The following is a 22,539-nucleotide window of genomic DNA, read 5'->3' on the forward strand; positions in this document are numbered from 1 at the left end:
AGCACGGGGGTGCTGTGTGGATTCTGGCCTCGCTCAGGAGAGCCGTTCCATCCAACGCACCGCTACGCCAGGATGGGTCGTTGCGGGATCCGGACCTGCAGTTGGTCGATGGGTTTGCCAGAAACCCCCCATACGATTTGGCGAATCTGGTCCGTGCGTTGTTGCAGAATCGGTTGCTGCTGGGCCGGGTCGCTGATTAGCTCAAAATTTCCGACAGAGGGTTACCAGTTGGTCCATATGTGGGACCCTAACAATTATTATTTTCGCTGTCTATGTGACGGTGAGGTTTCCAACGTAGTAGACCGGGCCGTGATTGGTTTATGTTGGCAGTAAGATCAGGGCGCTATACTAAGCAAGAGTAGTTCACGTCTGGTAATATGTTAAACGGGTGTTTGATGTAACCAAGTTGTATTGATAGCTGAGGTAGCTAAGATCTATCTTTGGCCAAGTGATGGTTTTCAGGAGTCCTGGAGGGTCGCTCCTGTAAGTGTCGCTCCTTCGTAGATTGGTCAAGAATTGTGGGTCTCCTCGTGTTCTGCCAGGGTTGACCCTGCCTGTGTCAGGCTGTGCATGGGTCGTGACAGCCGGGGACACTTCTGATTGGCCCGTTTGCGGGGCTACGGAACCGTGCAAGAAAAATCTCAAATCCGGAGCTTTAGTTCACGTGTCACATTCAGTATAAGCTAACACTACGCATTAGCGGAGTGATCATTCCCTTTTGCCGTAGTCGGCAATGCGACATGACGCAATCAGGGTATCATCTCTAATTCTTCGCCTATTTCGCAGATCATACAGATAATCGCCGGCCTGAAATATCGCTAATGACTTGATCCAGATATAGATATCTATATAATCCTAATGCTTTCGAGCAACCTCGAATGGTGAGCCTTCATGGCGAACTCCGCGACACTTATTCGGAATTTGCCGAAACTTTGGAGGCACAAGGTTTGATGGCTGTGACAGTTAAAGGGTGGCCTTCGGCTAGCATCCCAATGAAAGCTACTGACGTTAGCCGACTTCCGGAACGCCGAGACCTCCCTGTCCTTTGAGCTTTGTTCAGGCCCTACCCGAAGGCCCTACAAAAAGAGTAAGTGTTGAAACGGCTGGTGCACTCAACCGTCATGGAATCAGGAGGATGCAGACATTGTCCACAAAGGAGAGAACTGGCGTAACGGAGAGAACCGTCCAGACATGGAGGCGAAAGTAATTTCTCTTATTTAGTAAGAACATCAGGATATTAAAGCAGGTGACGATGCTCGACTCTTTCTGGGGACCAAGCAGACCATTCGGATCCCGTGCTCTATTCGCTCGGTCACTGAGACCCCTCCCCTGCTCTAGCGCACCTGTTAACCGCACCATGATCAGCGCCACGTCCAGTTCTGATGTTAGAGCCGCCACAAGTCGCTGCGAACAGGTTACAGTGTGTCAATACCTCTGGTTCCAATGCTAAGTGGCGACTAGGGCTCCGCACTTGGGGGATTAACAACGGGTGATTTGTTGGCGTGATAATCTCGTCTGCTGTGCCTTTACTTGGGGTCCTGGGGGCTCCAGGTGTGCTCCACAAGGCGTTTTCAATTTGGTATAATAAGCTTGGACGCCGTGTGGTCTGTTCCCGACGATCCACAACTCAGCCACAAACCTCCGCACACCCGACGATCCTCATGTCGACCACCGCGACCGTGCCAGTATACTTCGAGCTGAGCTGGTCTATTCTCAGCACCATCGGAATCGCTAATGTTATTTTCGGTGTTCTTGTTGCTGGCATAACCAGCCTCTCCCCGGTTGCCATCGTCCCGATCGTTACCTCTGCAGCGGGCGCGATAGCCAACGGACTTTGCTACTATGCATTCTACGACGAAACAAACCCTATCACGGGCCAGGCTGTGGCCTCGATCTTTGCAGATTTAATGTGGCTGGTAAGTTGGCCAAATCTCTGCCAACAATCTCCGCACGACGGAGTACTGTAAACTGACTCTTGACTTCATGTACAGATCCAAGAAGCCGGGCTGTCGTTCTACAGTTACATCATCCTGAGCCGTGTCCTGCGCAATCGACAATGGTATATCTTTGCCAGTCTGTTTTGGCTCATGATCATACTGATTACTGCCCTTCGCGTGGGTATTATGGCTGTCAGAGCTAGACGGATCTTGAACGAGACCACGGGGGAGCAGATAACCATCAACCACCTCCATATCGGCTACTTTGTGTCAATAGCCATGTTGGAGTGCCTCAGTGCCTTTTTCCTTCTCAGAGTCTTTGGGTCGGCTAAGTCTACGTCACTGAAGGCTGCCCTTCAGACCGGATTATTCCGCTATCTAATCCGAAGCACTGAGGTCCGCCTTGCACTTCTTGCAGTCCTTGGTGTGATGCGAGCCATCACATATTCTTTCCAAACAGCTACACAGAGTGCCACGAATGTGGCTACTCAGGTCGATCGGTTTGCCTACACGATGGAATGCATGTTTCCTATCATCATGATGTGAGTTGGACTTATTTCTCAGCCACTTCAACCGCTAACAAACCCACAGAATTGACATTCTCGCTTCCAAACTCGTCTTTTCGAACCAGGTGTACGGGTCATCCTCCCACAGCCGAGGACTCCCTAGAAGCTACCCTCGTCAGAAGTTCATGAGTGGTAGAGACGATCTAGTTCTCACCACGAATCAAGAACACGTCGTGGAGGTGCAAGGAGGTAAAAGGAGCCGAGATCGAGCAAGCTCACAAGAGCACATCATCGATGGCAAAGGCCACCCGACCCACTCCTCGGACATCGATATGGACGATATGGATCCCCACCGGATTGGCATCAGCAAGATAGTTGCTTTTGAAGTGCACATCTCTGGTGAGAGTACACGATAAAGGACAAAATCGGGCCTGGACAAAGGTTGTCATGATGAATCAATGTAACTAGACTATTATTAATAATGCAAGACGGACTATCGAAGCATGTATCCCTACTCCAATGATTGCTGCGAGCATTACGACGTAATACCTACAAATTGGCCCCGTGCACGCGTGATGTCCGCCCAATTTCCCACGCAATGCGTCGTAATACACACTTTTCGTCCGTGGAACCGAGACCGTTGTCTGCTACGGAGATTTCGTCCGAGAGGAAAGTACACTCTGCTGTTTTCCTTAGTTTTCAATCTAAGGTGTGTGGGGGAGTCTCCGGGATGGGTGGTGGCCGCGATTGTGGTGGGGCAAAACAGCCCCTTGAGCCGCACCATGAAGCCCAGCACGAAGGTCCGAGATACGCTTCGGTCTTTCGAAAACACTACTGCAGCCTCAAGAAGAACCGTCAACAATGATGCACGGACTTCGCCTGCAGAAACGGAAACCGAACGGGCGGAGGAGGGCAGGAAAGGCCGCGGCCATGGCGAAACAGGAAACGCGATGCTCCAGAGGGTTCTGGAGTTGTTGGACAGATCCAACAGCGAGATGAAGAGTCTAAAGGATGCTGTCCTCGAACAAAGTATCACGATCAACAAGCAGCAAGACTTAATCCGGCACCTGCACCAGCAGATCGAAGAGACACAACGAGAAGTCCGAGACACTAGGGAGGAGCTGAAACAAGCTCGCGAGCAACTGGAAACCATCAAGACCAACATGGGGCAGGCCAGCCCGCAGGCATCGTACGCGGATATCGCGCGAACACCGCCGACCAGCCAGCCCAGTAATATCCGAACCCTTTCATTGGGGTTGCTTGATTTAGATTGCACGGAAGTCTCGTCGGAAAACATGATCTAGATGAGTGTAAGCTTGTCTCAGGGTGTAACTTCAATACAGCATATCTCCACCAATTCGTGCACCCTTGGCAACCAAGTACACGCAAATTGACGCCTGGCTTTGGCTACTCCTTTTGTGATACCCGGCCTCTTGAGAGACCTCCATTTGCGTGCCCAATGCCGGTGTACAGCCCGACGCAAGGTACGGGTGCTTACCGGACTACTCGACTCGCGTTTGAGGGCATCCCAAGTGATCTTGCGGTCCTTTTTCGCTAATAAAACCAGAAAGCTGGAAACTGCACCTAGTTGCTCAGGGCAGAATAACCCTTACTCCAAGGCAAACCTCGCCGTCAGTATACGCCTATTAGCTATCCGGCTATTGGTATATAATATCTGAGGGGCTTATATTCCATTCCCCGCAATAAGCATCATTATTTGATTCGAGTGTGTAACTCTAGCCTCTCGCTTTCCGTCGCTTGCCCTCTCCCACTTGTCCGCCCTGCTCGCCAACGGTCAATCTCTCCGTACACTTTGGCGTGCATCTTCGCTGTGGCAGGGCTAGTCTTTCTCGCTGGTACTAACATTATTAGCCACAAGAATGCCAATACGTCCTCGGTAGCCGATCACAATGGACAAAGTAATCAAGGGTGAAATCGCAAACTAGCCCACCACCGAAGAACCCCTCTCCTACGAATGCCCTGCATAGCCAGAGGTGTCTTGTGTCATTTTTTTGCCCGTTATTTATTTGATTTCTCGCATTTTCATTTCTCGTTTTTCTTCAATTCGGCGGGGTTGGGGCGTATCCAGAGTCTTTTTCTGTTTTCGCCCACTCAGAGTCAAGTAGCGGGATGACTGAGTGAAGCGTGGCATTTGGGACTGTCCACTAGAATGGCAGTGTTTTTCCTTTTCCAAAAGGCGAGCATATTCATGGCGATGCAAAGGCTGGGTCTTCCTGTTTTCAGCAGGCGATCATATATAGGAGTCGAGAGGAGTCAATAGAATCAATCCTGTTGATCAATCAATTGGTATCTTGCACTATTAAAGATGAAAGAAGGAAACCCTCGGATGTAAAGTGCCGACCGATATGCTCCCACGACATTGATCACGATGCTCCCGTATGCATGCCATTCCTTTCCGATGCTCGGCGACCTCCTCCAAGAAGCAAGCCATTGGCTCACATGGTTTCTGCCATCCAATAGCACTAGCAAGACGCCGCCGTGCAGCCCCCGCTTATGACGCTTGCGTCACGCAACTCCTCCCAACAGCACGCACGGAGGTGTGGCACAATTTTAAGTTCTCATAGATTAAACCAGAACATGCCATTTAAATGTACGGCTAAGAACAGGAGACTCGCTGCATAAAGCCATGTACTCTCTCTGTAAAAAGGAAGGTTCCGGGGGAGCTGTTGCTTTTCTCTCCCCCCTGGCTCAACCAGTATAATCGTTTGCACATCAGCGGTCAAGGTGGCGAAAGTGGTTGTAGGGCCTGTAATTGGGCGCGTCGGGTGACTCAGAGTTGAGACTTGCAGCGGGAATGATGGCAAGCATGTGCTTTTGCTAATGTACAATATCATGATGGAGGGGGGAATATCGTAGCATTGTATATAGGATCCTTGTACAGAAGAGGGAAGCTGTCATTTACAACCATTGACGTCGCTCAAGTAAGTCGAGATTGCTTTCTGCTGAATACGAGATACTGACAGAACAAGACAGCTCATCTCTAAACCTACAACATACACATACACACTATCATCAACCAATTAACACACTCATCATCACATCGGCAATGACGAACAAAGTAATCAAGGGCGAAATCACAAACGAGCCCACCACCGAAGAACCTCCCTCCTACGAATGCTCCTCCGAACCCGAAATTCCCTTTGATCCTCTCGGCACCAAAGGTCCGCATCCCATCTTCCATCTCATCTCTATACCGTCAGCTAACTATTGCATCAGACCGCCCTCGCCGCATGAGCGCCCACGTCGAAGCCTACGCCGCCCGCGCCATGCGCCGCACAAACAGCTGGACGCCCGTCTTTGAGCGCCGCCAGAGCTGGAGCAAGGAAGACCACAAGCACGTCATGCACATGGCTTATATCGACGGCGTCAAGACTGGGCCTGGTTTCACGGAGCGATAATTAAAAGTAATGCATAACAAGCAAAAACACTATTCTTTATTCAACCGAAAAGTGCCTCATGGGAAGGCACGCCGTGATGCTCATCGGCCGGGGCGGATCAAACTGGAGAAGGGATTGCGTGAACAGAACCCCTTTCGGGAAGGAAGCTTCATAAGGGACCAAAACCGAACGAGGAATTATGGAACAAACCTGGCACATCAAAGCTGTTTGCGGCGAGAGAAAGAGTATTGTCATGAGGGGAGGGAATGGTCCCTCAAAAAGGCATCGAACTTGTACACTACCAAAAGTCACGACACGGCTGCGGAAGGCAGCAGTCGGTTCAAAAGAATGATCGATTTCCTTGTATCCGTGTCATTGAGCAGTGATGACTATATATAGTACCGAGGATCTGAAACTCCTGGAAGTGTTTCCCCCTTTCGGGATTACAAAGAGAGTTTTTGCCGCTGACGAAGCAGATTCAAGCCAAGAGAACTCTCGTATAGTTTCGGGGAGCATTCGGACAGTCAGGCAGAACTCAGACCTCAGCGGATCCAAAATCCTTCAGCAAGGTCCTGCATGATGACCTGTCAGTCACACATGGCCGCTAATATCGTTATGGAACACTCCTCCGAGGTAGTGCCATGGTGTCTGCTGGCTGAGACATTGGAGAGCGGCCACTACGGGTAAGAGCATGCGGAGGGGAAAGGGGCAGCTCCTGCATATGGGAACTTCAGGGATGGCTTCTATGAAAGTCTCGTCTCCATTATAGCATGATCCCTGAAAGGCCGGAGTCAAAGCCCCTTTTACCTTGCATAGTGGTTGTGTTGTGTGTCGCCAGGGTGGGTGTTGGTTTGAACTGCATGTTGGGCAGGCTTCACTAGTAAGGGAATGTCGAGGAAGATATGGAGTAGAGAGTATGCCTTACCATCATTCACCTCCAAGGGCAACAAGCACAGCTTCAAGGCCGCCAACACTGCTAAGCGTGGCAACTGAGTCGCCCAGCTGAAGCTCAAGATCGCCGAGGCCAAGGAGCTCTCTGCCACCGTCACCGAGTCTGGGGCTTACAAGAAGACCATTGAGAGCTTCAAGCCTGCTCCTCCCAAGGAGGAGAAGGCCGCCGAGACCCCCAAGGAGGAGGCCAAGGCTGAGGAGTCCGCCCCTGCTCCCGCCACCGAGAAGACCCCCAAGCAGGCTGAGCCCGAGGCCGAGAACAAGCCCGACAACGTGGCTTCCTCGACCCCTGCCGCTACTGCCGCCGCCTAAATGGCTTGCGGTAGTTAATCTGCTACGACCTTAAAGACAAATCAACTTCGAAAATCGAGACAACACTACACGCATGAAATAGTTGGGAATGGAAGGATGGTTCTACATTTCTTCACAGGATACCGAGATACCCTGTCAAGACTGCTTCGCTAATACCAATTTCCACACTTTTCTATTACACTGAATAGATAGGATCATAATAATAATGATGAAAGCTCTTGATTTCTAGTTAAGGGATGGGCCTAGAGCCCGTCTTTTATATATGATGAAGACGGCTGCTGCCGGAGGCGGCAGTCCGTCGCCGCCGCACAGGGGCCGGGGCCCTGTGGGTCCCGGGGATTGGAATTGTAATTACAGGGCCGGCGATGTGGTCTGAGAAAGAAAGGAAAGTCGCGTTATCTAGGAAAGCTGGAAATAAGGTTATTATGCGTCTTAGGATGACCTCGAAATATGATATTTTCTTTTCCTTTTTTTTTTGTAATAATACTCACAGATTAAAAAAAAACCCCAATTTCGGCAATAAAACATAAAAACTATTAAAAAAAAAGCATGCTGCTAGTTGCATGCTCACTCTGTATTTATTCTAGTTATTTTATCTGATATCCGGGAAGAAGATAACTAACTAATATCTAATAATACAAGTGCTATATATTTATAAGGGAACGATTATGTGATTTTTATACTTTATAAATAGTCTTACTTTAACGTATATAATAAGCAAGTAGCTTAAATAAGTAAGTAGCTTGTCTAACTATACCTTCACTACTAAATATCAAAATAAAATAACTATAATGCCTAAAATTAATTAAAATCAATTACTATCCTCTTCTTTAGATATATCTATATTAGTTTTACAAGTACGCATATTATACCCGGGTTGCCTGTATCTTCTATATTGCTGTTCCCTCGTCTCTATCTGCCTCTTCCAATTACTATTTTGCTGTGTTTCCTGCTATATCTAATTAGTAATTTCCCTCTGATCTTATAGCTCCTGCCTCTTGGCTACTGTTATACTCTCTAAAAGCCAGAGATGTGTTTTTTTTACCCTATGCTGCCGGCTAAGTATTGTATTTACCTTCTAAAGCTTATTAACCTCTGCTTTTAATAATGCTATTTAGTATATTATTTTTTATATATTTTTTATAAATTAATTTATAATAGCTAAAATTAATATTAAAGAGCTTTTTTAATAATAATTAATTTAACTTTTAATAAAATTAATTTATAAAGTAACTTTAATTAGATTATTTAAAGTTTTTAAAATCTAGATAATAGGTAATTTAGAATTTTCTTTTATAAGTAATAAAATTTATAATTTAATATCTAATTAAGAAAGTATATTTTCTAAATTATAAAAAATAAATTTTATATTTTAAAAATCTTTTTAAATATTCTTTTTTCATATTATATTTTAAAATATAGCTTAAAATATAAAAAAGAAGTTAATTTTAATAATATAGGTAATTTAAGTTTTTATTATATTCTTAATTTATTAATTATAGGTTTATTTAAGTAGCTTAAAATAGCTAATATTAAGTAGCTAATATTAAGTAGCTAAAGAATATAAGATAAATATAATAATATATAGAGAGTAATAATCTTATTGTTTTTATAAAATAGCTTAAATTTAATTAAATAGTAGCTTTTATATTTATTTAATATAAAAAGATAATAAAAGCTAAAAGAATATATTTTTAAATACTTATTAAAGTATTAAATTTATTCTAGGCTTTTTTTATTTATTTTCTAGCTATTATTAAAGATTATAATAACTTAATTTTAAAATAAGATTTTTTTATTATATTAAGCTATTAAATAATATTAACTAGTACTAATAGTAAATAATATATATAATAAGTATATAACATACTTAATAAGTATACATTGCATCTAAATATACGTTACACTTTTCCCTCTTATATCTAACTTTTTACTTTATTAATTAAATCTCAACTACTAAGTATATTACAATTAAATACCAAGGCAAAAACTCTTCTTATACTTCAAGCCCTTTAAAATAACCTAAAACTAAATATCCGATATACTGCAAGTATCTATAAGGTCAATAAGCATAGGCTATATCGCCGGCAGAATGGGATTTAATCTCGATGCAATTATATCCCGCCATTGTATCGACTATCTAATCTAGAGGAGTAGATTATTGTTTAGTTTATTCTCGACCTGTGTGACGGTCGGGTCTAACCTAAGGGTATAGGGTAGGTCCGAGGCGTGGGGTGTATGATCGAGTGGATCAGGACGTCGTAGTGAGCAATGTAGGTCACGGTCTGGTAATGGTAGAATAGTAGATTCAATGTAACCAAGTATGTTGATAGCTGGTGAGGCTATCTGTCTATGAAAGTGCTAAAGGAGCGTCTATATACTAGTGGTGCCTATGCGGGCTCACTGAGTGAGAGTGAGTCCGATCTTGTGGCTCATCCTGGGGAAGTGAGTTGTGCGTTTGGGCTCACTTATACGGGGTGAGTTTGGGATTTGTGTTAGGTGATAAAGTGGGTATGTTATGGTTCTGCTGGTTGTGACTGCCTGGTTTCATCCTGGGCTGTGATAACCTGGATTTGTAAGAATTTCCCCTATAACTGTATAATATTAAAGAAATAGCTAACTAACTGCTTATTAACTGCAATATATTACCTATTAGTAAGTGCTGGGCTTTTAATTTTATTAGGTAATAACTAGATTTTAAGATATGTTTTTTTTATAAATATAATTATTAGAGGGCTAAATATAAAGATTTAATAATTATTTATATTTAGTTTAAGTTTATAAAAAATATAATTATAAAATATAATATTAATTTAGTTAATATCTATAACTTTAATAAGATTAGCTTTATAATAGGTATAATTATAAGTAAAATAGTTATTATAGGTATAAATAAATATAAAAACTTGAAATTAATCTAGCCTAAAACCTAAAAATAGGTTATAGTTATTTAGATAATTAATATAAAAAGCTAGATAATCTAGCTATTTATTATAATTACAAGCTAATATTATCTTACTAGCTAGTATTAAAAAAGTAACTTCTTAAATAATTAGACTATTATAATAACTTAAAATAGCTAGATTAATAATAAAATAGGTTTTAAGTAGCTTAAATATTTTAATTAATATATAAAAAATTAATTAACTAATTACTATTATCTTTTAATTCTTAATAGATATAAAAATTACTATTTTATTAACTTTAAGAAATATTATAAAGAGAATAATATTATTATATTTTATATACTATCTTATTTATCTTATTTACTCTAGCCTCTTAATATTAAATATTTTAAATTACTTAAAATAGCCTATAATTAAAAAATTAAATAATTAATTAAATACTCTATAATCTATATTATAAAGATTAAGTTCTTTCCAGCCTTCTATATTACCTATATAGCTACTATAATAAAAAGTAATATTAAGAGAGGTTTTTAAGAAGCTAGACTTATTCCCTTAAACCCAGAAAATATTATATTAAAGCTTAATATATAGCTACAGACTCTAATACCAGCTGTAGAGGAGGCTGGCCTTTCTAATTCTTAGATTTTAAAGACCCTAAAGATAGTACTTAAGGCCAGTTTACAGTCTAAATACCTTAAAAGACAAATAAGAAGATATTAGAGCAGCTCTCTAGTATCTATCCTTAAGGTACTTAAGTTATTTTCTAAAGGAATAAAGGCAATAATATATTAAATAGTATTATTAAAGTCTGAGGTCTAGATTCTTTAACAGGCAAATAAGACTCTTAATAAGCAGCATAAAGTAAAAAGAACCCGCCTATAGAATAAAGGGAAGATAACTATAGAGGAGGAAAGGGAAGTAATTAATTAAATGGATATAAATATACGGATATAGGCTGAATTGTCGAAAAGTAGTTGTTAAGAAGAGTTGGTATAACTGAAGGAAAGATATTATAGAACTTATAGAAAGATTAGTTATAATATAAGAACCTATTAAATTATTATTAAGATATTTGAGGAAGAGTATAGCAATTAGTTTTAATTAATTAAATACTTTATTATATTTTTATTTAAGTTCTTATATTAAAGGTTAGGAAAAGTGCGATATATACTTAGATATAATGTATACTTATTAAGTATATTAATATATCTAAGTATATAATATATTTTTCTTAAAAACTCTTATCTTTTTATTTAAATATTTTTTTTTTAATTACTTAATATATTATAATTAAATATTAAAGTAAAATCCTTCTTATTTTTTAAGCTTTTTAAAATAACTTAAAATTAAATATCTAATATATTACTAATATCTATAATATTAAAAATTAATAGCTTTATTACTAATAAAATAATATTTAATCTTAATATAATTAGATTTTGAAATTATATTACTTATTTAATTTAGAGGAATAAATTATTATTTAATTTATTCTTAATTTAGATTTATAAGAATTTCCCCTATAATTATATAATATTAAAGAAATAGCTAATTAACTACTTACTAACTGTAATATATTATTTATTAGCTAGTACTAAACTTTAAATTTTATTAAATAATAATTAGAGCTTAGAATATTTTTTTTATAAATATAATTATTAAAGAGCTAAATATAAAAATCTAATTATTATTTGTAATTAATTTCAGCTTATAGAGAATATAATTATAAAATATAATATTAACTTAATTAATATTTATAATTTTAATAAGACTAGCTTTATAATAAATATTATTATAAGTAGAATAGTTATTATAAATGTAAATAGATATAAAAATTTAAAATTAATTAGCTTAAAAACTAAAATAAATTATAATTATTTAGGTAATTAATATAAAAGCTAGATAATTATACTATTTATTATAATTATAATAATATTATCTTACTAGCTAATATTAAAAAAATAACTTTTTAAGTAATTAGGCTATTATAATAACTTAAAATAGCTAGATTAATAATAAAATAATTTTAAGTACTTAAATACTTTAACTAATATATAAAGAATTAATTAAGTATTATTATTATTTTTTATTCTTAATAAATATAAAAGTTACTACTTTATTAACTTTAAGAAATATTATAAAGAGAATTATATTATTATATTTATATACTATTTATTTATCTTATTACTTTAGCCTCTTAATATTAGATATTTTAAACTACTTAAAATAGCTTATAATTAAGAAATTAAATAATTAATTAATATTCTATAACTTATATTATAAAAATAATTCTTTCTAGTTTTTATATTATTTTAAAGCTATTATAATAAAAAGTAATATTAAGAGAGGTTTTTAAGAGGCTGAACTTATTCTCTTAAACTTAGAAAATATTATATTAAAGCTTAATATATAGCTATAAACTCTAATACTAGCTATAAAAAGATTAGCCTTTTTAATTCTTAAATCTTAAAATTCTAAAGATAGTATTTAAGGCTAATTTATAATTTAAATACTTTAAAAAATAAGTAAGAAGATATTAGAGTAGCTTTTTAATATCTATTTTTAAGATACTTAAGTTATTTTCTAAGAGAATAAAGATAATAATATATTAAATAATATTATTAAAATCTAAGAATTAAATTCTTTAATAGGTAAATAAAACTCTTAATAAGTAATATAGAGTAAAAAAGACCTGCCTATAAAATAGAGGGAAGATAACTATAAATAAAAGAAGAAATAAATAAATTAAAAAGATATTAATATATAAGTATAAGCTGAATTATTAAAAAGTAATAATTAAGAAGAGTTAGTATAATTAAGAAAAAGATATTATAAAGTATATAATAAGACTAGTTATAATATAAAAATATATTAAGTTATTATTAAAACTTTTAAAAAAGAGTATAATATTTAATTTTAATTAATTAGATATTATATTATATTTTTATTTAAGCTTTTATATTAAAATTAGAAAAAGTATATTATATACTTAAATATACTATATACTTATTATATATATTAAGTATAAATTAATTATAAATAATAGTTAGATTTTTATATTTAGCTTTTTAATAAGTATATTTATAAAAAAAATTAAGCTTTAATTATTACCTAATAAAGTTAGAAGTTTAATACTTATTAATAAATTATATATTATAATTAATAAGTAGTTAATTAGCTATTTTTTTAATATTATATAATTATAGAAGAAATTCTTATAAATTTAAGTTAAGAATAAATTAAATAAGTATCTATTTCTCTAATTTAGGTAATTTATATAATTTAAAGATAATATTACTTTAAGAAAGTTTATTATAATATTAATTATACAGAGTATTAAAAGAAACTTTATATATTCTTATAGCTAGTTAAATTTGTAATTTAGAATTATTTAAAAGAATTTAAAAAGTAAGAATTATATTTATCTTTTTACTTAATTATAATATATTTAATAATTAAGAAATAATTAATTATATAAAAATAAAAGAAGTTAATAAATTTTTATGTAACTTACTTATTATATATATTACTAGAAATACTATTATTTTAAAGCTATTTAATAATAACCTTAAAAAACTTTAAAAGCTTAATTAGTATTTTAATAATCTTCTAATTATACTTACTTAGCTAATATTATAAAATTATAAACTTAATATTCTTATAAATACTCTTAGCTTTTTAGCAGTTTTAAATATTATTAAAAAATATATTAAGTATTAAGTAAAAATAAAGTGCTTTTTTTATTATATATATAATATATATAATAAGTCCCTTAATAAGAAAACCTAGTATTTAAATTTACTGTATTTTTATTATATATATATTACAGTTACTAAGACTCAAGTTTTGAGTTTTAAGCTGCTTTTTTCTTCTTTACTTAAATTCTATCTAACTTTTTCAATTCTAATTTTAATAAATATATTAAAAACTCCTACAACCTAATTTAATACCTCAAGATCCCAATATCCATAATAACTCAAGTTATTTAAATTCCCCCTCTAGCTAGTATTTTATATAGCTAGTATCTATATTAACTTAATATAATATAATAGCTTCTAGAATCAGAAGTTGTATTAAGCTCTAGTAATATTTAGAGGAAGACTTAACTTCTTAAATTAATATTATTAATATTTTTTACTAAATTATAAAATATAATTATTTCTATTTAGATATATAAAATAAGATTGCTATTAAGAATTTAATTTTCTTATTTATTAATTTTATTTTTATTATAAAAAAGTAAATAATATTTAAAAATAGCTAATATAATTTATTATCTTCGATTTATATATTATAAATAGTATAGTAATAACTTAAATAGATTTTCTTTCTTAAAAAAGTTTAAGAGGAAATTTAGCTTTTATCTTTTTAATTTATTTTTTAAATTTTAAGAGAATTTAGATTATATTGAATATTGTTTTATAATATAGATATAATAGATTACTAATAGTAAGAGCTTTTTAAATAAAATTTGCTATATTTAAAGTTAGTTATTATAAGATAAGAGATAAGTATTAAAAAGAAAGTTAGCCTTTTAATAATAAAAGATATTAATCTTCTTATATTTCTTTACTTAAAATAAGATTATATTTTAAGATTATTAACTATAGATAGTAAGGTTATTAATTATAGATAATAGAGTTAAAGTTAGAGAGTTAAATAAAAGCTTTAAATAAAGACTAGTAGTAATAATCTTATTATTTAGCTATTATTTCTTCTAATACTAATATAGCTTTTATTATTTATTTTTATATTTAAGATTATTATATAATTTTAATTTATTTAATAATATTAAGTAAGATTATAAAAAAACTAAATATATATTTGGTTTTTTTATAGTCTTACTTAATATCATCAGATAGATTAAAGCTATATAGTAATCTCAAATAGTAGGAATAAACAATAAGAGTTACATCTAGTACTAGAAGAAATAGTAGCTGAATAATAAGCTTGTTACTTACTAGTCTCTGCTGAAAGCTTTTATTTAGCCCCTTTAACTTTAATTTTATTATCTGCAGTTAACAACCTTACTATCTACAGTTAACAACCTTAAGATAGTAACCTTATTCCAAGTAAAGAAATATAAAAAACTAAATATATATAATAAGTAAGTTAGTTAGATAAGTAAGCTAGCTATCTTAAAATTTTATATAAAAAGCTACTTTTAGCTTTTTTATAAAAAATATTAAATTTTAATAAAAATTAATAAAATTATATTAGTATATTTAATAAAATATAATAATTCTAACTTATTTCTTTTATATTTTATATATTTTTATTAAAAATAATATTTAAAGACTTTAATATAAAATATTTTTATAAATAGAAATTAAATATAATATATATATATAACTTATGTAATAAATAAGTATATATAATAAAAATCTCTTAATTTATATTATTTTTATTTAATTATTTAATTTTTAATTATTTAATATATAACAATTTAATAATAAGATTAAAATTCTTCTTATTTCTTAAGCTTTTTAAAATAACTTAAAATTAAAGCTTTAATATATTATAGAAATATATAATATTAATTATATAAAGTTATAATATTAATAATAAGATTTTTAATTCTAACTTAATTAAATTTCTAAATTATATAGGCTTTTTAATTTAGAAGAAGAGATTTTTATTTATTTTATTCTTAATTTAAATTTATAAGAATTTCCCCTCTAATTATATAATATTAAAAACATAGCTAATTGATTACTTATTAATTATAATATACTATTAATTAATATATATTAAGCTTTAAATTTTATTAGATAATATCTAGATTTTAAGATATATTTCTTTTAAAAATATAACTATTAAAAAGCTAAGTATAAAAATCTAATTATTATTTAAAAGTAATTTATATTTATAGTAAATATAATTATAAAGTATAATATTTAATTAAATAATATTTATAATATTAATAAAACTAGCTTATTTATAAATCTAATTATAAGTAGAATAATTATTATAAACTTAAAAAAAAATTAAAAATTAAAATTAATATAATTTAAAAACTAGAAATAAATTATAGTTATTTAAGTAATTAATATAAAAAGCTAGATAATTTAGCTATTTATTATTAATTTAAGCTAATATTATCTTATTAATTAATATTAAAAAAGCAATCTTCTAGATAATTAGGTAATTATAATAACTTAAAATAGCTAGATTAATAATAAAATTAATCTTAAATAGCTAAAGTACTTTAATTAATATATAGCTAATTAATTAATTAATATTTATTATCTTTTAATTTTTAATAACTATAAAAATTACCAATCTATTAAATTTAAAAGATATTATAAAAAGAATAAAATTATTAGATTTTATATACTATCTTATTTATCTTATTTATTTTAACCTCTTAATATTAATTACTTTAGGCTATTTAAAAAGGCCTATAATTAAAAATAAAATATTTAATTAGATATTTTATAACTTATATTTTCAAAATTAAGTTCTTCCCAGCTTTTTATACTATATTTTAAGCTATTATAATAAAAAGAAATATTAAAATAGCTTTTAAAAAAACTAGACTTATTCCTCTTAACTTAAAAGATATAATCTTAAAGCTTAATATATAGCTATAAATTTTAATACTTATTAAGAAAAGAGCTAAATTCTCTATATCTTAAGTTTTAAAAACTCTAAAAATTATATTTAAGACTAGATCTTAATTAGTATAAAAGGTTATAAGGTAGTAGGAGAATAAAATTAAATAATAAATAAAAGAATATTCTTATAAAGAATATAAAGATAAGAAATAAAATAAGAAATAAGGGATAATAGTATATAAGATAGTATAATATAGTATATATTATTAATATATATATATATAAAAAAGAGAAAATAAACTCTAGAGGAAGCTCTTCTTTTATAAACAAATTCAGCTGGTAAATATATAAGTATAAAGATAAAAGTAATACTATTAAAAAGCCTAGAAATTCAGCTTTAAGATAGTACTGAATATATCTTTCTAGATTCTCTAATTGCTAAGTAATATTAATTTCAAATTATAGAGAAATTAAAAGTAAATACTTATAAATCAAAATACTTAATTTCTAAGCTTAAATAAATTAATAAGCTAATTTAGATAAATTAGTTATACAGTATAAATAATACTATTAGTACTGTATTTTAATATTATATTATAAGATTTTTCCTAGAATATTTAAGCTTATATTTAAGCTTGAATTTTAACTATTAAAATTTATATAATATACTTAATAAGCAAGTAAGCCAGATAAGTAAATAAGCAAAAAATCCCTTAACCTACATTATCTCTATTTAATTAATTAATTCTTAACTACCTAGTATATTATAGTTTAATTATAAAGCTAGAATACTTCTTACCCTTCAAGCCCTTTAAAATAACCCAAATATATATATCCAACATACTATAAAGATATATATAATTAATTATTATACTCTAGGTTGCTAGTAAAAGAGTATCTAGTCTTAATATAATACTATTTAGAAATTATATTAGCTATCTAATCTAGAGAAATAAATTTTTATTTATTTTATTCTTAACTTAAATTTATAAGAATTTTCCTTATAGCTATATAATATAAAAGAAATAGCTAATTAATTACTTATTAATTATAATATACTATTAGTTGGTATATATTAAGCTTATAATTTTATTAAGTAGTATTTAAACTTTAAGATATATTTCTTTTATAAATATAATTATTAAAAAGCTAAATATAAAAACCTAATAATTATCTATAATTAATTTTAGCTTATAGGGAATATAATTATAAAGTATAATATCTAATTAAATAATTTCTATAACTTTAATAAAATTAGCTTTCTTATAAATATAATTATAAGTAAAATAGTTATTATAAGTTTAAAAAGGTATTTAAAGCTAAAATTAATATAATTTAGAAACTAAAAATAAATTATAATTATTTAAGTAATTAATATAAAAAGCTAGATAATCTAGCTATTTATCATTAATATAAATTAATATTATTTTACTAATTAATATTAAAAAAGTAATCTTTTAAATAATTAAATTATTATAATAACTTAAAATAGCTAGATTAATAATAAAATTAATTTAAAGTAGCTAAAATACTTTAATTAGTATATAGCTAAATAATTAAATAATTATTATTATCTCTTAATTTTTAATAATTATAAAAATTATTACTTTATTAAATTTAAAAGATATTATAAAAAAAATAAAATTATCTAGCTTTATATATTATCTTATTCTTTTTATTTACTCTAGCCTCTTAATATTAAGTACTTTAATATATTAAAAAAAACTTATAATTAAAAAATAAAATATCTAATTAAATATTCTATAACTTATATTTCTAAGATTGAGTTCTTTCTAATCTTCTATACTATATATAAGGCTATTATAATAAAAAGAAATATTAAGAGAGCTTTTAAAGAAACTAAGCTTATTCCTCTTAACCTAGAAACTATAATCTCAAAGCTTAATATTCAGCTACAGACGCTAACGCCAGTTAAGAAGGCAGCTAAACTGTCGACTCCTTAAGCTTTAAGAACTCTAAAGACTCTAATTAAAGCCAGATCTCAATCTAAATACCTCAAAAGGCAGATCAGAAAGTATCAGAATAGCTCTCCAGAGTCAATTTTAAAGGCTCTATAATCTCTTATAAAGAAACAAAAACTATTATATATAAGGTTATCTTATTAACTACTAAGAATAAAGACCTTTAAGAGGCAAATAAGATACTAAGCTAGTACTAGAGGGTAAAAAGAACTAAATTATAGAAAAGAGAAGTTATAACAGTAGAAAAAGAAAGATAAGTAATTAATTAAATAGATATAGATATGCAGGTAGTAGCTGAATTATTAAGGAGTAGTAGTTAAGAAAGGTTAGTTGAATTAGATATTTAATACTATAGTATATATAGTAAGTTTGGCTATAATATAAGAATTTATTAGGTAGTAATTGAGATATCTAGGGAAGAGTAGAGTAAGTAATTTTAATTAATTAAATAGTTTATAGTATTTTTATTGTAATTTTTATTTAGAGGGGTAAGAGAAAGTAGCTTATTTACTTATTTAACTTACTTGCTTATTAAGTATATTAATTATAAATTATATATTTATTAAATTTTAATAATTAAAATATCTTAAAAGATAAATTAAAAGATATTAAAGTAACTTTTTAAGATTAATTTTTAAAGTTTTATAATTTCTTATAAAAAAAATAAAAGTTATTATATATAAAATTGCCTTATTAAGAGCTAAGATAAAAAATCTTTAAGAGGTAAATAAGATACTAAGCTAATATTAAAGAGTAAAAAAAACTAGATTATAAAAAAAAGAGGTTATAATAGTAGAAGAAGAAAGGCAAGTAATTAATTAAATAAATATTAATATATAAGTAGTAGCTAAATTATTAAGAAGTAGTAGTTAAGGAAGATTAGTATAACTAAATATTTAGTATTATAGTATTTATAGCAAGCTTGGCTATAATATAAGAACCTATTATATAATAATTAAGATGTTTGGAAAAGAGTATATAAGTAGTTTTAATTAATTAAATAATTTATAGTATTTTTATTATACTTCTAGTTCTAGAGGTTGGGATTTTTATTATATATACTTATTTATTGTTAAAGACTAAATAAATATATAAATATATATCTTTAACCTTAAGAATTAAATCTTAATTAATTCTATAAATAAATATAATACATTATTAATAGTATTATTTATACTATATAAATAGCATTAAAATACAGTATAAATACAGTATTAATAGTACTATTTATACTATATAAATAGCACTAAAATACAGTATAAATACAGTATTAATTATACTATTTATACTATATAGAAAAGATAATAGCCCCACTTATACTTAGAATCATTTTTAATTCCAAATTATTTTAACTTACAATCCGGATGCTTCGGAAAGTATAAGTATTTTAGGTACAAAGATTATACTAGAAAAAGGCTGCTTCTTTAGGCTTTTTTATGGTATACAATATGTCTCTATATCTTTGATAATTTCAAATTAAACCACCTTTAATTTCAAAGTAGAGACTTGATTTCAAAGCAGAATTACTCAGAATCCTCTACACATTAGATGACAATAATAGTACTACTAAAAAGCCGCTTTTTTGGGCTTTTTAATAGTATACTTATTGTCTAGCTACAATAGCTAGATTTTGAGAAATTGTCTATAAAAAGCTAGAGACCCTCTGGTAAATTCTGAACTTTTATATATTATTATCATCAGTACAATATACACTATTATACACTATTATACACTATTTTACACTATTATCCCTTATCTCTTATCTTATCCCTTATCTATATATCCTTTATAAGAATATTCTTTTATCTATAATTTATTCTATTCTTCTACTGCTATATAACCTCCAATATTTATTATGCAAGCTATATATATATATGATCTTTTTAAGGAAAAATCTATAAATTCTCAGAAAAATAATATATAATTACTTTATTATAATAAATATATTAATAAAATCTTATTAATTTTTATAAAAAATTAATACTTTTTATAAGAAGGCTGAAAGTAGCTCTTTATATGAGATTTTAAGATAGCCAGCTTGCTTATCCAGCTAGCTCGCTTATTATATACGTTATCTTGTTTATTTTTTTCATTTATTTACTTTGTTATCACCAACTCACGCCTTTACAGCATAATGCCACCAAATAGTTCTGTCTATAAAACCTAGGCTGGTCAAAGACGGTCTCCAGATCATGGTGTTCGGCCCCTTCCCTGACCCGGGAGGGCCTGCTCAAGGCTTAGAAAGGGTTAGCCCCAACCGAAGAATTCTCAAACTCCTGGACGAGACGAGAGGCTTACTAGAATCCAGTGCACCTCCGGCCTGGCCCAGCTCTCTCGTAGTAATAAACACGTTCCATTCATCAACACCCATGTGCTTGATTGAGGTTTTTCTTGGGAATAAATAACATGAATCTGCGCGACAGGTTAGCATAGAGCTCAAGGAATGGGTTAAGGACCCAACCGGAGAGAAGTCAACTTGACAAGCTGCCCACATCCTCCAGCTTCTAGGGTACTACCTCCACAAGATCGGGCGGTCTTTCACGTCTTCGCTGGGTATGAAGCTACGCTGTTCCTCAGGGCATACGGGAACATCCACCAGCAGGAATTCCGAACCCAGAATCCGCCTGTCCAGGATGGCACAGCACCAGTGTTCTTAACAGACAACCTGCCAATGATCCGAGTGGATGGATCCGAGCCACTCGAGTCCCAGCGTTGAGCCGGTCCCAGCAAGGGGACATCGTTCATTGCGCGGTCCAGCAAGGAGATCGGAATCCCGTCTCGCAGAAATACGGAGCTAACCCCCATTGCTACGAGTCCTGGAGCTGAAGGGAGCCTCACTGAGCGTTTGGTAGGCATGATGCAGGACTGCTTCTCACTCGCAGTCACGGGGACACATTTCCTGATCCTTGGACACGTGTGTCAAATATCAGGTGCGTTGGGGCGTTGAGGCGACTTACATGGAGCTCATATAGTTCACATATAATGGATGGGAAGAAGAACGGGAATGGAACGAATGCTCACTTTTAAACAACTACGAACTGGGAAAGTACACGAGCCAAGGCAGGTCGCCGGCTGGTCATGGAATCCTTGGTCATCGTGTACTTCTTGAAGAACCTCGGATCTGTTGAAGGCGGTGAAAGAATCGTCGCTTTCCTTCCTCACCCATTAAGCTTTGCGGCCATTCAGGCACTAGGTCATCTAGAGCAAATCCCGGTATCCTCCGAGTCCATGAGCCGCGTCTCGTTCAGGATAGCCTAGGCCGGCCAATCGACGGCTGCGGGTATGATGAGCGGCGCTGCCACTATCACAGCCCCGTGGTGTTGAGGCTTGGACACGGAATCATCCGAAGCTTCTGCCTCCAACCCGAGTTTGGGTATCGGGGCTACCTGGATCCTCCGCCAGCAGACTGAGACTGCGCTAAGACCAGCCTCACCACCGTAATCGTCTGATATGGAGCAGCCGACTCTCCATCTGGACTCCCGTTTTTGTCACTAATTTTGGGTGGGTCGTGGTGGACCGCGCACGAAGTGCCGTCCCCTCGTCAAGCTTCTCTGCCCCCCCCCCTGCAAGTGGATATTTGACTACCTAGTGGCATCCATCTGGGGAATGCTATAGCTCAGACGGTTACTAGTAGTAAGATGCTTATTTAGACCACACTTAACAAATCTAGAAATCTCCCAAAGTACTGAGACTCCAGCAACCCCAGAGACAGTTGCTGTCATCACCCTGGAGAAAGCACTCCTTATCAGACGATTCAGACCAAGTTCGAGCCCCTGATCAACGCTTGATTATGCCTTTCTCCCTTGGTGGAAATTGGGTGGAAATTGGTTTGTAATCTCTGATTGTGGCGACAACCGTGTTTGGTCAGGCCCCTTAGCGACGATTCGGAGGCGTCCTCCCCAACGAATCATACCCCTGTTCCTTCCGCACATTGTACTCTTGGACCTGGCGTTCTATATTGAAATTGAGCCCCAGCCACAACGGTAT

General features: G+C 32.0%; 5 protein-coding genes across 5 annotated transcripts; 4 read left to right on the forward strand and 1 right to left on the reverse strand.

The window, feature by feature from the left end:
* Positions 1–1,661: 1,661 nt before the first annotated feature.
* BGZ61DRAFT_541691 (uncharacterized protein) lies at positions 1,662–2,859 on the forward strand (the record flags this gene model as incomplete). Its single annotated transcript, XM_046255073.1, has 3 exons — positions 1,662–1,916; positions 1,992–2,479; positions 2,529–2,859. 3 exons carry the CDS (start codon positions 1,662–1,664, stop codon positions 2,857–2,859), a joined length of 1,074 nt encoding a protein of 357 aa, XP_046094016.1.
* Positions 2,860–3,192: 333 nt separating this feature from the next.
* BGZ61DRAFT_320639 (uncharacterized protein) lies at positions 3,193–3,606 on the forward strand (the record flags this gene model as incomplete). The annotated part of the gene is made up of 1 exon (XM_046238931.1): positions 3,193–3,606. A coding segment is annotated over one exon (414 nt), but the record flags the coding sequence as incomplete, so codon positions are not given.
* A 2,088-nt stretch (positions 3,607–5,694) lies between these two features.
* On the forward strand, positions 5,695–5,862 carry BGZ61DRAFT_374288 (uncharacterized protein; the record flags this gene model as incomplete). The annotated part of the gene is made up of 1 exon (XM_046242320.1): positions 5,695–5,862. One exon carries the CDS (start codon positions 5,695–5,697, stop codon positions 5,860–5,862), a length of 168 nt encoding a protein of 55 aa, XP_046094018.1.
* A 576-nt stretch (positions 5,863–6,438) lies between these two features.
* BGZ61DRAFT_487314 (uncharacterized protein) lies at positions 6,439–7,104 on the forward strand (the record flags this gene model as incomplete). The annotated part of the gene is made up of 3 exons (XM_046249955.1): positions 6,439–6,524; positions 6,658–6,721; positions 6,844–7,104. The coding sequence occupies 3 exons, from the start codon at positions 6,439–6,441 to the stop codon at positions 7,102–7,104; spliced, it is 411 nt and encodes a 136-aa protein (XP_046094019.1).
* A 13,986-nt stretch (positions 7,105–21,090) lies between these two features.
* BGZ61DRAFT_487315 (uncharacterized protein) lies at positions 21,091–21,408 on the reverse strand (the record flags this gene model as incomplete). Its single annotated transcript, XM_046249956.1, has 1 exon — positions 21,091–21,408. One exon carries the CDS (start codon positions 21,406–21,408, stop codon positions 21,091–21,093), a length of 318 nt encoding a protein of 105 aa, XP_046094020.1.
* Positions 21,409–22,539: the final 1,131 nt, after the last annotated feature.

This window comes from Ilyonectria robusta (genome assembly GCF_021365365.1).
Source record: "Ilyonectria robusta strain PMI_751 chromosome Unknown BGZ61scaffold_70, whole genome shotgun sequence".
In the NCBI taxonomy this organism is placed as follows: domain Eukaryota; kingdom Fungi; phylum Ascomycota; class Sordariomycetes; order Hypocreales; family Nectriaceae; genus Ilyonectria; species Ilyonectria robusta.